This window comes from Alexandromys fortis, unplaced genomic scaffold (genome assembly GCF_014885135.2).
Source record: "Alexandromys fortis isolate MF-2015 unplaced genomic scaffold, M_Fortis_MF-2015_v1.1 scaffold_154, whole genome shotgun sequence".
NCBI lineage: Eukaryota > Metazoa > Chordata > Mammalia > Rodentia > Cricetidae > Alexandromys > Alexandromys fortis.
The window spans coordinates 2,290,319-2,302,573 of NW_026068040.1; the positions used below are offsets into that span (position 1 = coordinate 2,290,319).

Genomic DNA, 12,255 nt, shown 5'->3' on the forward strand with positions numbered 1-12,255 from the left:
ATCATACAAGTTACTATGTGGCTAAGAGTAACACAGCTTAGAAGACACTCTAGCATTATGAAGAATTTTTCACACCATTTTTATTTTTTCCGTTTTTTAATTTTTGAGATTATTTAATTGCAGCATATCTCCCTTCCATGTCTTCCCTCCAAACCCTTTCACACACTTCTCTCTGTTCTCTTCAACTTTATGACCTCTTTTTTCATTGTTTCAACATGTGTGTGTGTGTGTGTGTGTGATGTATATACATATGTTCCTAACATAGCCTATTAAGTCTCTATAATGCTACCTGAATGTTCTCGGGCAGCATTTGTCACAGGACACCCAATCGCTGTGCTCTTTCCTGGGAAGGATCCCCATCTCCTGCTCCTAGCTTTACTTGTTTGCCCGTAGCTTTTTTGTGTAGCATTGAGGCCTCATTTGGGCTTTTCCCTGTCTAGTGGTACCTTTGTTTTTAAGATGAAGCTGTGCTGTTTTGAAGACTTTTTTAATGTCTAAAACTATACACCCTGGTCCCATAAGACTATAAAGCACATCTGTCTCTGAATTATGAAACTATAATGAAACCTGCCAACTCAGGATGGACATTAACGTCATGCAGATGTGAAATAAATAGCGAGAGAGAAGAGGTGGATGGAGCGAGAAAATCTTTTCTTAATAGGAAAGAGACTGTGATGGAGCAGATTCCTAGCTCACCCTTACCATCAAATTCATCTCATCACCGTCCCCTTCTGCTTTCAAACTAGCTGTGTAGACTGCTTCATTGGGTTAGTGAAGGAGATGCCATTAACTCACTTCTTACTGGTGCGTTGCCAGTAGGTATCCTTGGCTGTAGGCTCCACATGTGTAAGCGATATTGCTCAAACCTGTGCAAACTCAGAAAACTGCAGACCATTCTGTCCAGAGGAAGATGCGCCGTGTAGCTTTGACGTGTCCCAAGGCAAACAGGATTAGTTCAGCTGGGAATGAAGCATGGGCGAGAACTGGAGAGAGGGGTGAGAGCGTCTCTTTGAGCTTGAACTTCACCATATGGTGGCTTCAGCACACTCATCACCTTAATGAGAAGAGAAAGATGCAAGTCCCTTCTGTCACCAAGACTTTTTCAAAGTTATCTTCCAGGAATCTTTCTTAGAATTTCGGGTAATCTCATCAAGCCACCATGGCACTGCCCTGAATTGGCAGGTGGAGGCCCGAGAGAAGGAAGCGACCACTGCAGGTTCAAGTGGAACAGGAGTGACATCGACAGAACCAAAGCTTAGAAAACATTGCACATAGGCAAAAGATGAATTTTTTTTTCCAGATCACAATATTTTCTTTCCAGTCATGATGGTGGCTCTCCCTCTCCTACCAGGCCCCATCTCGAACCAGCTCCCTTGGGCACAGGCTTAGTTTCCCCCTGAGGAGAATCAAGCACCATATTCCGCTCTGCGAGTGGAGCCTGTGAGGTGAAAGGAACTCTGCCGATGCCAGTCTTCCTGTACTTCCATTATCTTTTATTCTTCTCCATCCTCAGTGTGCACGTAGTAGGCGCTAACATTCATGAGTGCTAATTGGATCCAAGGGACAGGTTACTCTCTTTGCTGTGGGTTTCATTGTGTTCCTGGTGGAAAGCAGTGTTTTCTTCTGCGTCTGTAATGGCACACGGGAGCCTTGTCGCATGAGACGCCTGTCTCCTACTGCTGGGAAATGGTCATAACGTTTAAGTGCGCCAAATATCTTTTTTTCTTTTTCCCTAATCAAGGAGTTTAGAGATCTGCTGGCTTAGCAGGTAAATCCACTGTGCATAATGAGTTGCTGGGAATTGTTTAGCCTGGGCTGATTAGTCTCAGCCAAAGGAAATTAAATTTTATTTTCTTCAACAAAACCCTGAAGACAGTCAGAGTAGTCCTGAACCATGGTCACATCCAGTGCCGAGAAGCTCAGATCCTGGGAATGGCTTTGTTTGAAAGGCCATCAGGCAACCCCTGAAGGGTATGATAACAGGAGGGACCTGAGCCCACTCCTCACCTTGTGATCCTCCCAGGTCCGGTGTAGGCTTGTGGCTACAGTGCACAGATGACTCCTGTCTTTAAGTTGATAGATTCTTCACCTGGAATAAGCGATCAACCCAGAAAAGCAGGTTCTTGCTTCCTGTGCTTTGCAAGTGAATGCTCTGGACAAACAGGGGCAGATGAGGTGTGCAGGCTAGTGTGCTGTCAACTGGACACAGGTCTCGGAATCCATCGGCGAGAGGGGGACAGCAGTTAAGAAAAGACAGTGATTGTCTAGCTGCAGAGATGCCTGGCTGTTCTGACAGCCTAGACAACATTTTCTGTCTCTTTAGCATGTGAGGCAGAGGGCAGTGGCTCACCGGCTGAATGTCTCTTTGGCCTCCATAGTGACTTTTGAGAGGACCCCTTTGTGAATGGAATGGACTATCAGTAACCAAGTTGCGTGTGACTTGACAGTCAGACTCTATTCAGAGGAATGCTTTGAAAGATTTGTTTTCTGGCTGGTGGTGCACATCTGTAACCCCAGTCCTTAGGTGGTGAGGCAGAAACATCGAGAGTTCAACGCCATCTTAATTACCTAGCATATTCAAAAGCACTGTGGGTATGTGAGACCTTGTTTTAGGAAGCAAATAAATTGACAATTGTTTGGCAAATTGTTTTAAAAATCTGAATAAATGTAAAAGAAAATGTATATTTTTACCAATTTTATAAATAGTTACATATTTCTAGCTTGCCATGGTACTAACCACAAAATCATATAAAGTGGTTTAGGCTGTCAGTTCTTAACAGTTGGGTTATAATGTGACGTTAACAGGGATAGTCTATAAACCTGAATCCTCCCACACCCAAAAATAAAAGAAAAAAACAGAGGTGGGTGGAAATATGCTCATGTATTTTTATAATACCATGGTCTATCAACAAAATATTCCTGAACGCCTATTGCATATGCTGTGCTGTTCTAGAATTGCTATGACTCAGATATGTCATTATTTGATCTATGTTTCTTTTCTGTGTATGAAAGTGGTTGCCTCCCTAATGAAACGAAATAAAAGTATTAGTATGTTTCTTAAAAGAAATCCAAAGGCTCTTTTAGGACCATTCTGGAAACAATGAATTATATTGGCGTTGCACTTAAAACGAAGAGCCAGTTGTTTCGCGACGTCTCCTAGTACTCCATTAGGTTGTACCAGGCATCTCCTCTACTCATGCCCGCCTCACTCCCATCAGGCATTGCAGCCATGACCCTTGCATCTTTAGCAAGCTATTCCTAGCTGATATTGAGCTTTTCCCATGTGATTATTTGGCCAACACAGCTTCCGGTTGCTGGCTAAGCTTTTTCTTTCCCATGTGCCTGGGAAGGATGCACTTGCTTCTGGGAGGGAGGATGTGGCACAGGAATGGTGATACAGGTGTTGGTCAGATGGCCATCTATAATTCAATTTCAACCTTTTTACCAGAAGATCTGAGGCCTAAACTGAGGAAGTCACTTTCAAATATAAATGAGAAAACAATTTAACTGGGATGACTGCTTCTAAAATGCAAACTAGGTGAATTTTGTTTTTTTAAAAAATGGTCTCCTTGAAATAATACATGAAGAGAAGGTAACCCAAGAGTCCCCTGGGAAAAATCTCTGGTGCTCTTTAAGAAACCCCAGCATTACACTCAACCCAGGGCCTAACTGATGAATTGAAAACTGAAGAAGCCTTAAGTTGCAGTTCCTGGACCTGGGTGTGTAATTGACATCCCTTGGCTCAGTGTCTTTCTAGGTGAACTGTTGTCAAGTCGTGGCTAAGGAAAGGAAACACAATATTGGAGCAGCCTTGTGAGTCTCAGATCTTTGCACAGAAGCAGCCTGTTTGTATGACAGTTATATGAAGTGAATGTCTGGTTATTACACTAACACTTTGGAAAACTCACTCGCCTCTTCAGTAGGGGGAAGATGGGTGGTGGGACAAATGGCCACTTTCATGATCGAATGCTTAGATTTGTTTTGTGAAATGTATTTGTCAACACCGTGTTTGCAATGAGAAGAGTCCAAGACTTACGTTGCTACTTCAGAAGCAGCATGAATGATGTTGATTGTTTCGGTACCCTAAAGCCAATAGCTTTGTTATGGTTGGAAAAATGAACAGAATTGTGTGATAAATGACACGTGAACATGAAGCGACGGTGCCTGCCGTTTTTCAAATTAATTGCCATTACAGCAGTGTTAATCTTTCCTTTTGTTGTTGCTTATAGAGACATTGCTCGTTTCATAAAGAAATCCTGAACCGTTTACAGGAAAAACACATTGATGAGCACTTTGCTGCAGAAACACACACAACAGAGCTGCGAGAATTAATGGGCACAGCCCTCAGATGATAAACCTTGCCACTGAATTAAATGCTTGTTGTCTTTAATAGTTTGCCGTGTGCAATATAATTCCTTTTAATCCTTTAACTATTCACAGTTAAAACAGTGACAGCAGAGTGAACGGGCTTCAGCGTGGGAGGGTGTGTCATTGTGTTACCCAGATGACTGAGAGTCCTGGGGAATGGTCGGACGGGATTTCTTTTCCTCAAGCCGTATCAATCCCATTCCTGAGATGCTGCCATCATCTCCTTTCCCAATCATGCAGATGCTTCCATCCTAACCTGGAAGCATTGTCCTTACTCTTCTAACCCTTCCATGAGCCTCCCCGTGCCACTTCTCACACTCCCTCCTCACAGAAAACCCTCGGCCAATCACTTTACTTAGTCTGGTGGGCCACTGCCTCCGTGATCTTGACACCTAGTATGGCCATCACCCAGACTCTTCCCTGCTACTTACACATCTGATGCTTTGGACCCTCTGTCTTCTCGGTTGCTCTCTGTATTGCTCTGCTGACGGTGTTTTTTTGTTTTGTTTTGTTTTGTTTTAACTCATTCTTAAAGAGAACTTACGGCCCTTTGCAATGCACATCTCCTTTTGCCAAGCCATCCTTCCTCCCCATTTCTCAGCATCTGCAATCTTACCTCTGGAATGACCCCACCCTTCTGCTTTACCCTGAATGCTGATTCGTGTTCCCAAGAAGAACCTACTAACTGTTGTCTTGATTCTCTTGCGGTACTAACGCTCTTTCATCCGCTTCTCTGAAATACTGCATCTCCTCTCCTTTCCTTTGTTCTTCCGCTGAGCCATTTTGTTCAGTCTTTACCTTCCTGTCACACCTATTCACTGTTTATGGGTAGGTGTAGACAACCGGTGGAGGATTGCTGTGCCTACTAGCACCCTTCTTAACACTTTTAAAATGTCTCCATGTACATTTTAGCTTTCAATCCTTACCCTATGAGGGTACATGAGAACTATGTCCCTCTTTCTCAAGAAGAAAGTGATGTTCAGGACATCCACTCATCTAAAACTTACCCAAATGTAGGGCTCAGGTCATCAACTCTTCCTCCTGCCCCTCACTTCTCTCTCTCTCTCTCTCTCTCTCTCTCTCTCTCTCTCTCTCTCTCTCTCTCTCTCTCTCTCAGAAGGATTGTGATCCATTGCAGATCTTCACTACACTGGAAAATGGATGGAAATTAACCAAACCCTTCATTGTACCGTTGCAGATGAGAGTCCCTACACTAAATCTGCCAGCCAGACAAAGCCGCCCGATGGAGCATTGGCTGTGAGGAGACTGAGCATCCCAGGTTAGACCAGACTGCTGGCTATTTCAGCTGTTTTACTTATTTGCGAAGCCCTGTTATTTGGTGGTCCTAAAAGTTCCAACTTGGTACCCATGTTACTCCTAGAGCATGGACTGCGTTCTACACGACTTGTACAAACAATGAACAGAAACGAGGTCAGGAAACCTCACTGGCCTATGAGGATTCCTCTTGCAGCCTGCCACAGCAAAACTCTTTGTAAAATGTCTTGAATTGATATCAGCTCTGTCTTTTGCTAGTCTTGACCTCTGGTTTCAGCAGGATAACTTTCACGACAGCATCCACTTCTTTACTGAAGTGCCGGGCATGATAGAACCATATGCCGATGGTGTGGGTAGATCAGAGACGCCTTTCTTCTCATCTCTTCCAACTTAGTTTGGCTTCTATTGGATGACTCTTGTAAAACTCTGGGACTTCGTGTTCCTGGGAAGATGGTCCGGTTTCTTGTGATACAATGAATGACATTTTTTCACATAAAACATTTGTGAGCGATACATTAAAATGTCTCTACCTCAAAGCCAGTATTTTGAAGTTTTGGATTTGAGACTGGCAGAAAAGAATGTACACTGTCAAATTAAAAAGGGAAGGAAATGCAAAATACTATCTCAACTTGATAATTAGAAAAGCATTGATGAGAGCACCTGTGTGTAAGAGCTGGGTTAAAAGCATTAATAGGATTTAAAAGCCATTTAAAATGTGTATATATTTCATGAAGCACAGCTAAAGATAAACTATAGAACTTTGGATGAGAGTAATTTTGGCAGTTAGGGAGTTTACAGAGCAGCGTTTCCTGCATTAAGTTGAATAGGTTGGCTAATCAGTTGATGAAAGGGAGGTATTGCATTTGAATAAGAACAAGATGAGTCTAGTTTGTGGGAAACTTGGCTCATGGTTCTTGTCTGGTATTTTAAGAGTTGCCTGTGATTGTGTTTACGTCCTGTTTGAAGCTTTAGGGTTATTAGGAAATTCATGGCTTATAAAGAGACATGCATCTGTCTCTTTATTTTGCTGCTTTGGAGATTCTGAAGTAATTTAAGTTCCGGAATTGGTTGGCATCACCCAGTGCCAAGATTTCTATTCCATTCTGTGAAATATCATTCTTAGTGCTGGTCGCATTTAGAAGAACTATCGGCTCCAACTCTAAGCTGTGTTCTGGGCTGGGAGTGGTGCCAGGTACCTCAAGGTCAATAATGTCAGCTCTACACCAGCGGCCTCCTTGACTTCTATACCTTTGCTGGTACCTGGCATTTCTCTGTTAGGAAGAGATGAAAGACTTCCCATTGCCCCTGCCCACTGGAGAAGGACACTGTAGTTCCCATATTTGATAAGAATGTCAGATATTTGATTTTCTGCACTTGGATTCCTTACCATGAGCTTAGAACAAATGAACCCAACTGACCACAGACTAAGACCTCTGAAGCTAGAAGTCAAAACATAGTCCTCTTCCCCCTGGTGTTATCTCTGGTATGTGGATACAATGACAAATATCATAAGCTACTATCCATGATTTCCTTCCAAGGATTTGCTAATGTCACATACGATTATAACTCACTTGAATGGACAAACGTTTTCTTAAAGTCCCTGAGCCATGTTTTCACCTGACACATTGTGTTAGATTGGTTCACATCACACAAGCGATTCTCCATTACAGAACTGTTGTTCTCCCAGGTGTGTGTAAAGTCACTAAAATTATTTTCTTGTAGGCTTCATGGGTTATTTTCTTGGAAGTAGGCCACAAAGAAACTTCTCTCTGCTCATCCCTCATAGAGCAGGGACCAGAGAGAACAGGTCTTCACAATCTTCTCTATTTTTAAATCAATTCAAGAGAGAAAAAGATAACACTAAGTCGGAGGGCTAAGAACCTAGATGGTTGGTGTGGTTCCTTACTGCCACTTACACAGGAAATGAGCTCTGCCCAAACTCCATCCCAACTAAACACTCTTGAGATTCTGCAGCTGCTCTGGTCTCTCACTTCACAGCCACTGTAAACTGCTGTTTGGGGAAAAGAAAGGCATGGCCCTGGAACCTTAGCAAGTAGTCACTTAGCGGATAAACCAGCATAGCCCCCAGACAGAGCCCTAGCAAGAAGTCACTTAGCAGATAAACCAGCAGAACCTCAGAAAGAGCCTTAGCAAGAAGTCACTTAGCGGATAAACCAGCAGAGCCCCCAGACAGAGCCCTAGCAAGAAGTCACTTAGCGGATAAACCAGCAGAGCCTCAGAAAGAGCCTTAGCAAGAAGTCACTTAGTGGATAAACCAGCAGAGCCCCAGACAGAGCCTTAGCAAGTAGTCATTTAGCGGATAAACCAGTAGAGCCCCAGAGTTTTAGCAAGTAATTACTTAGCAGGATAAACCAGCATCAAGGAATCTTCACAGTTCTCCTGCCTTTTCTCCCACCAGCTCTCCTGCCGAATTTGCTCTTGCATGGTCCAGGACAGAAAACAGACAGGACAAGAAGACTGTAAACACATGTTCATGGTTTTCTGTGGACTAAACTGGGTCCAGTCTTGCAGCTTTCCCCTCTCTCTCCTGTGCTCACCTTCCAATCTCACCTCCCTCGAGGCATTGTTTCCACCCTCTGAGCAGAGCAAGTTTTCAGCCAACAGTGAGGCAGCAAGAAGGCAGTTTTGGCTCCTCAGACAGCTTCTGATCTTTGCAGAGAGACCTCCCAAGGCAGGCGCTGTCCTGGAGCCATTTAACCTGGCTAGCTCCTGTAGAGTGAGACAGTAAGAGGAGGCAGAAACCTTCAAAGAGCAGGCATGTTCCATGTGTGCCTGCAAAGTTGTGCACCTGATCATCCAAAAATAATGATCGAATTTAACTATTCCTGTTAGCCTTTTCTTTGATGGGTAGAAGGAGAGGATGAGGTAGGTAAGGGTATCTTAAGATTGTCTGTGACAGTTTTATGACAATTGAAACTTTGAACATTATTTTATAAATACAGACCTAGTACATGGGTTTCCATAACGTGGCTGCACAGTTTTCATGGCCTAGCAGACAGTATCTTCCAGCAGCTCTGTGCCAAAGGGGTTACTTTGGATGTTTGAACAGAAATAGAATTTGCTTTCCATTTACTTCAAACCCCAGTATCTCCATGTAAACTCAAAATTAGTATAGCAATTACTTTATAATCACAAGTCAAATATGTATCTTCCATTAAACAGTTTTCATCCCCCTCCTTTCACTTCCAAAAAAAGCAATGTATTAAAAATCTCGTAGGAACAAAATGCATTTGCTTTGGATAAGAGAAAATACATTATTAATATTATTTGGATACGCCTAATTTTAATCATGTCTATTGTGGCATAAAATATAAAATAAAAAGATTCTTTAAGACATTCACAAGCTTTTGTGAATTTCAGTGAAGGTAGTAAAAGATGTTGTGACTGGCCCTGTGACAATGAAGGACAAAATTTAAGGATAACCTTCAATAAGAAAATAATACTACATAAGGAAGCAAAGTTTTAATCTTATTTCAAAGATAAGATGAGTTCCAAGTTCAAAGATATTCAGAGCTAAATGATACCACACATCTAGTTTTTTAAAAAAGCTTTTGATCAGAGGCCCCTTAGGTTGGCAGATTACTGGGGAAGTGGATTAGGTTGATTAAAGGACCATACAACTCAGTTAAAATCTGCTCACATTTTGGATTCGGCAGATTTTCAAATATCTTGTGGTTTTCCAACTTAAAGAAAGTATTTTAATCATATCTGTCTATTGTGTGCAAAGGGAAGAGATGGGACCTGGATCAGCCTCCACGTCCTGGAGTTAGCTTGTCTCCCTGTCCAAAGAGGGTCTTTCCTTGGCTCTAGTGGTCATCATAAAGAACCAGTACTACTTACTGACAAATGTGGTGAGCTAAACGGTATCATCTCTATTATCTTTCCAAAAACTTCAGTGCACCCAGAAAAATCGTCTTGATCTACATCCAAACTTAGGTCACAAAACGTTGTGGATGGTGGCTTTTTTCTTTGTGGAATATTAGAAAAGATACTGATTGGCTCATTGACCAGTTTTCAGTCCTTCAGTCCAAGTTTCAGATATTATCATGTCCTTGACATCGTGGAAAACTGGCAGCCTTGAATTGTGGAGAGAGGACAGTTCTAAACGTTGAAGGTCTCTATGTCTCTGTTTATCATTTTCTTGTTGCTGTTCACACAATTCGATGCTTGATCCATCCACATTTTCATTATTGCAGCAAGTATCTAGTGTGACTTTGACACCAGGATTGCGGAGCTGCGCCAGTGTTAGGGCCTGCAAAGGCCATTCGCTCAGAATCTGGCGTCAGGTCACTTCAGCTCCTTAGTTCTATCAGTGAAACTCTCCAAACAATGAGTGAATCTTACCAGAGTGGAGATGGAAGTCGGCTCAGCCTGCAAGCATGCAGTGCCATGCAGGTGCCGAAGGTGCACCTCATCACTGATCATTCACAAAGTTAGCTGAAATGTCTCGTTTACTTTAAATCAATTTGAAGATGATAGCCAAGAGTGTTGACAGTAATGCCCTTTCCAAGTCTACCCTTAGAAATTTTCATTTTCCCGCCATAGTGCTCAGCACTGTCTGAAACCAGAGAGTTGATCCACTTTGCTGTATGTGACTGGGATGCAGACTGAATTCTCAAGTAGCACCTAGTGAAAGGAGCAGTTTGATTTGTGTGCTCAGCGCTGGAGCCTTCCTTAGCAATTCAGAAATGTCAGCCTCTTGTGTTTGAACGTCTCCCAGGCCTACCAGTAAATAAACATGGCTGAACTGCAGCAAAATGGTGCATATGCAGCGAGTGATTCCCCAGTAATGCTTCCCCCGCATGCAATTTAAGAGGAGATTATTTATAGGAACTTCCTATTTTACCGTGGTGTTTCCTGAATCTCCTGTGCTATCGGGGTGATGGTGTTTGGGCAATGCCGTGTTCTAGGTATGCTCAGGGCTCAGAAGGACTGGTTTTGACCACAACTAGTGCAGCCTTGCAGTGTCTGAGAAACACTGTCTAAGGGATGTGCATCTAAGAACTAGAGGGAATTCTTTTCTCTCCAAAGCTCTTGCATCGAAGGAAAAGTCAATATTCCCATTCATCAAGTCAGAGGGACCTCCAATTCACGGTTTAAAATGAAGTGATTTTAGAAAATCAGGGAGGCGAAAGCTGTGTTTCTTGACCAGCATGTGAGAAGAGTGGAGAACAACTTTCTGTAATTTACTGTAGCTCTGAGCCCTGGGGCCATGGATACGCCATGTTTATCCATCAGCCTTAAATGACAGACCACTTCCTGTTCAGGCTCTTGTGTGGCACATTTTCTTATATCAATCAGCTCTGCTTGTAGTATAATTACTGTAATTTTCAAGTACTTTTGAACTGATTCTTCTCTTGGTTTTCTCTTATGCTTCGATATCTGGGTTTGATATACCAATTTTATTTTTATAATATATATAAATTTCCATCTACAAATTTAAAGAAAGGTTTATGTATCCCTCCTTAAAATACCTGGCATCCGCCAGTGTTTTTATACCACATACTCTGGGAGACACTGACTTGGAATGAGAGTCTTCCAAGAAGTGACCTTGAGACTCCTAATAGTTGGCACTTCGTTGGTACAGAAGTGGGCAGCTGATTTATTGGCACTGAAGAGGGCACTCCATGGACATGGAGTGCCTGTAGGGCTTCCACTTAAAGAGGAAAAGAAACACAGAATGAGAAAGAGGACCCTGCGCAAAGTGAACCCCAAGCATAGGGACTTAAAAGAATGAAGTGGCCTCAGTCCAGCCTGATCCCGAGACAGAACCGGTGGACGAGCAGTGGGCAGTGCAGGAGGACTTGCCACTCACCATGTGCTGTGTTCGAAATGCTGATGCAGCCTCACCACTCTTCATTTCTTCTGGGTGGCATCTCAGAGCAAGTTTAGGTATCCTCCGGAGAGATGACCAAACTGATGTTCTGGAAGCTAAAAGTCCCTTGTCGAAGGCCACAAGGCTACAAGTAGGAATCTTGAATAAATTATAGATTAATGTGAGTTTTGAGCAGAGTCTCGACAATGATAATGGGGGTAGAGAGAATTCTTTTCTTTTTTTCATCAAATAAAGTTTTATTGGAATACACCATACTCATTATGCTTATTTTGTCTATAGTTACAATGGTGACAATGAACAACTGTAATGAGACTATCTGGTCATGAAAGCTGGAGATTTCACCAACAGGCCCTATATACAAAAAGTCTACCAACCTCTGGTAAAGAAGGTTCAAAGGATATAACTCCTAGCTCAATGCAGCATTGTGTGCATAAAGATCCTGCTGCTCAGAAGGCTGAGGTGGGAGGATATCATGATGGAGCTCAAAACCACCCTAGCAACACAGCCAGATCCTGCCTCAAAAACAAACATTACCTCTAACAAACCAAACCAAACAAAACCCCTGAAGAAACATACTATTGTTTAAAAAATCATAACAATAATTTTATAAGCTAGAAAGAATCACTAGATTCATACAGGAAAGAACACCAAAGAGGCTTTCTGTAAGACTAAACTTTTAGTTTATCTTTATCCTTTCTCTAAATCCTCTTTGTAAAGGGACAAAAAGAGAAACCTTTTTTTTTTTTTTTTTTTTT

General features: G+C 42.4%; 1 protein-coding gene across 4 annotated transcripts in view; it reads left to right on the forward strand.

Annotated features, from left to right (window-relative positions):
- The window catches only part of Grip1 (glutamate receptor interacting protein 1), a 632,754-nt gene that overhangs the window by 433,663 nt on the left and 186,836 nt on the right, over positions 1 to 12,255 (forward strand). For all 4 annotated transcript variants that reach the window (XM_050165496.1, XM_050165498.1, XM_050165497.1 and 1 more), the window contains exon 2: positions 5,567 to 5,647. In XM_050165496.1, the coding sequence (XP_050021453.1) occupies positions 5,567 to 5,647 (81 nt within the window). The remainder of the gene's footprint in view (positions 1 to 5,566; positions 5,648 to 12,255) is intronic.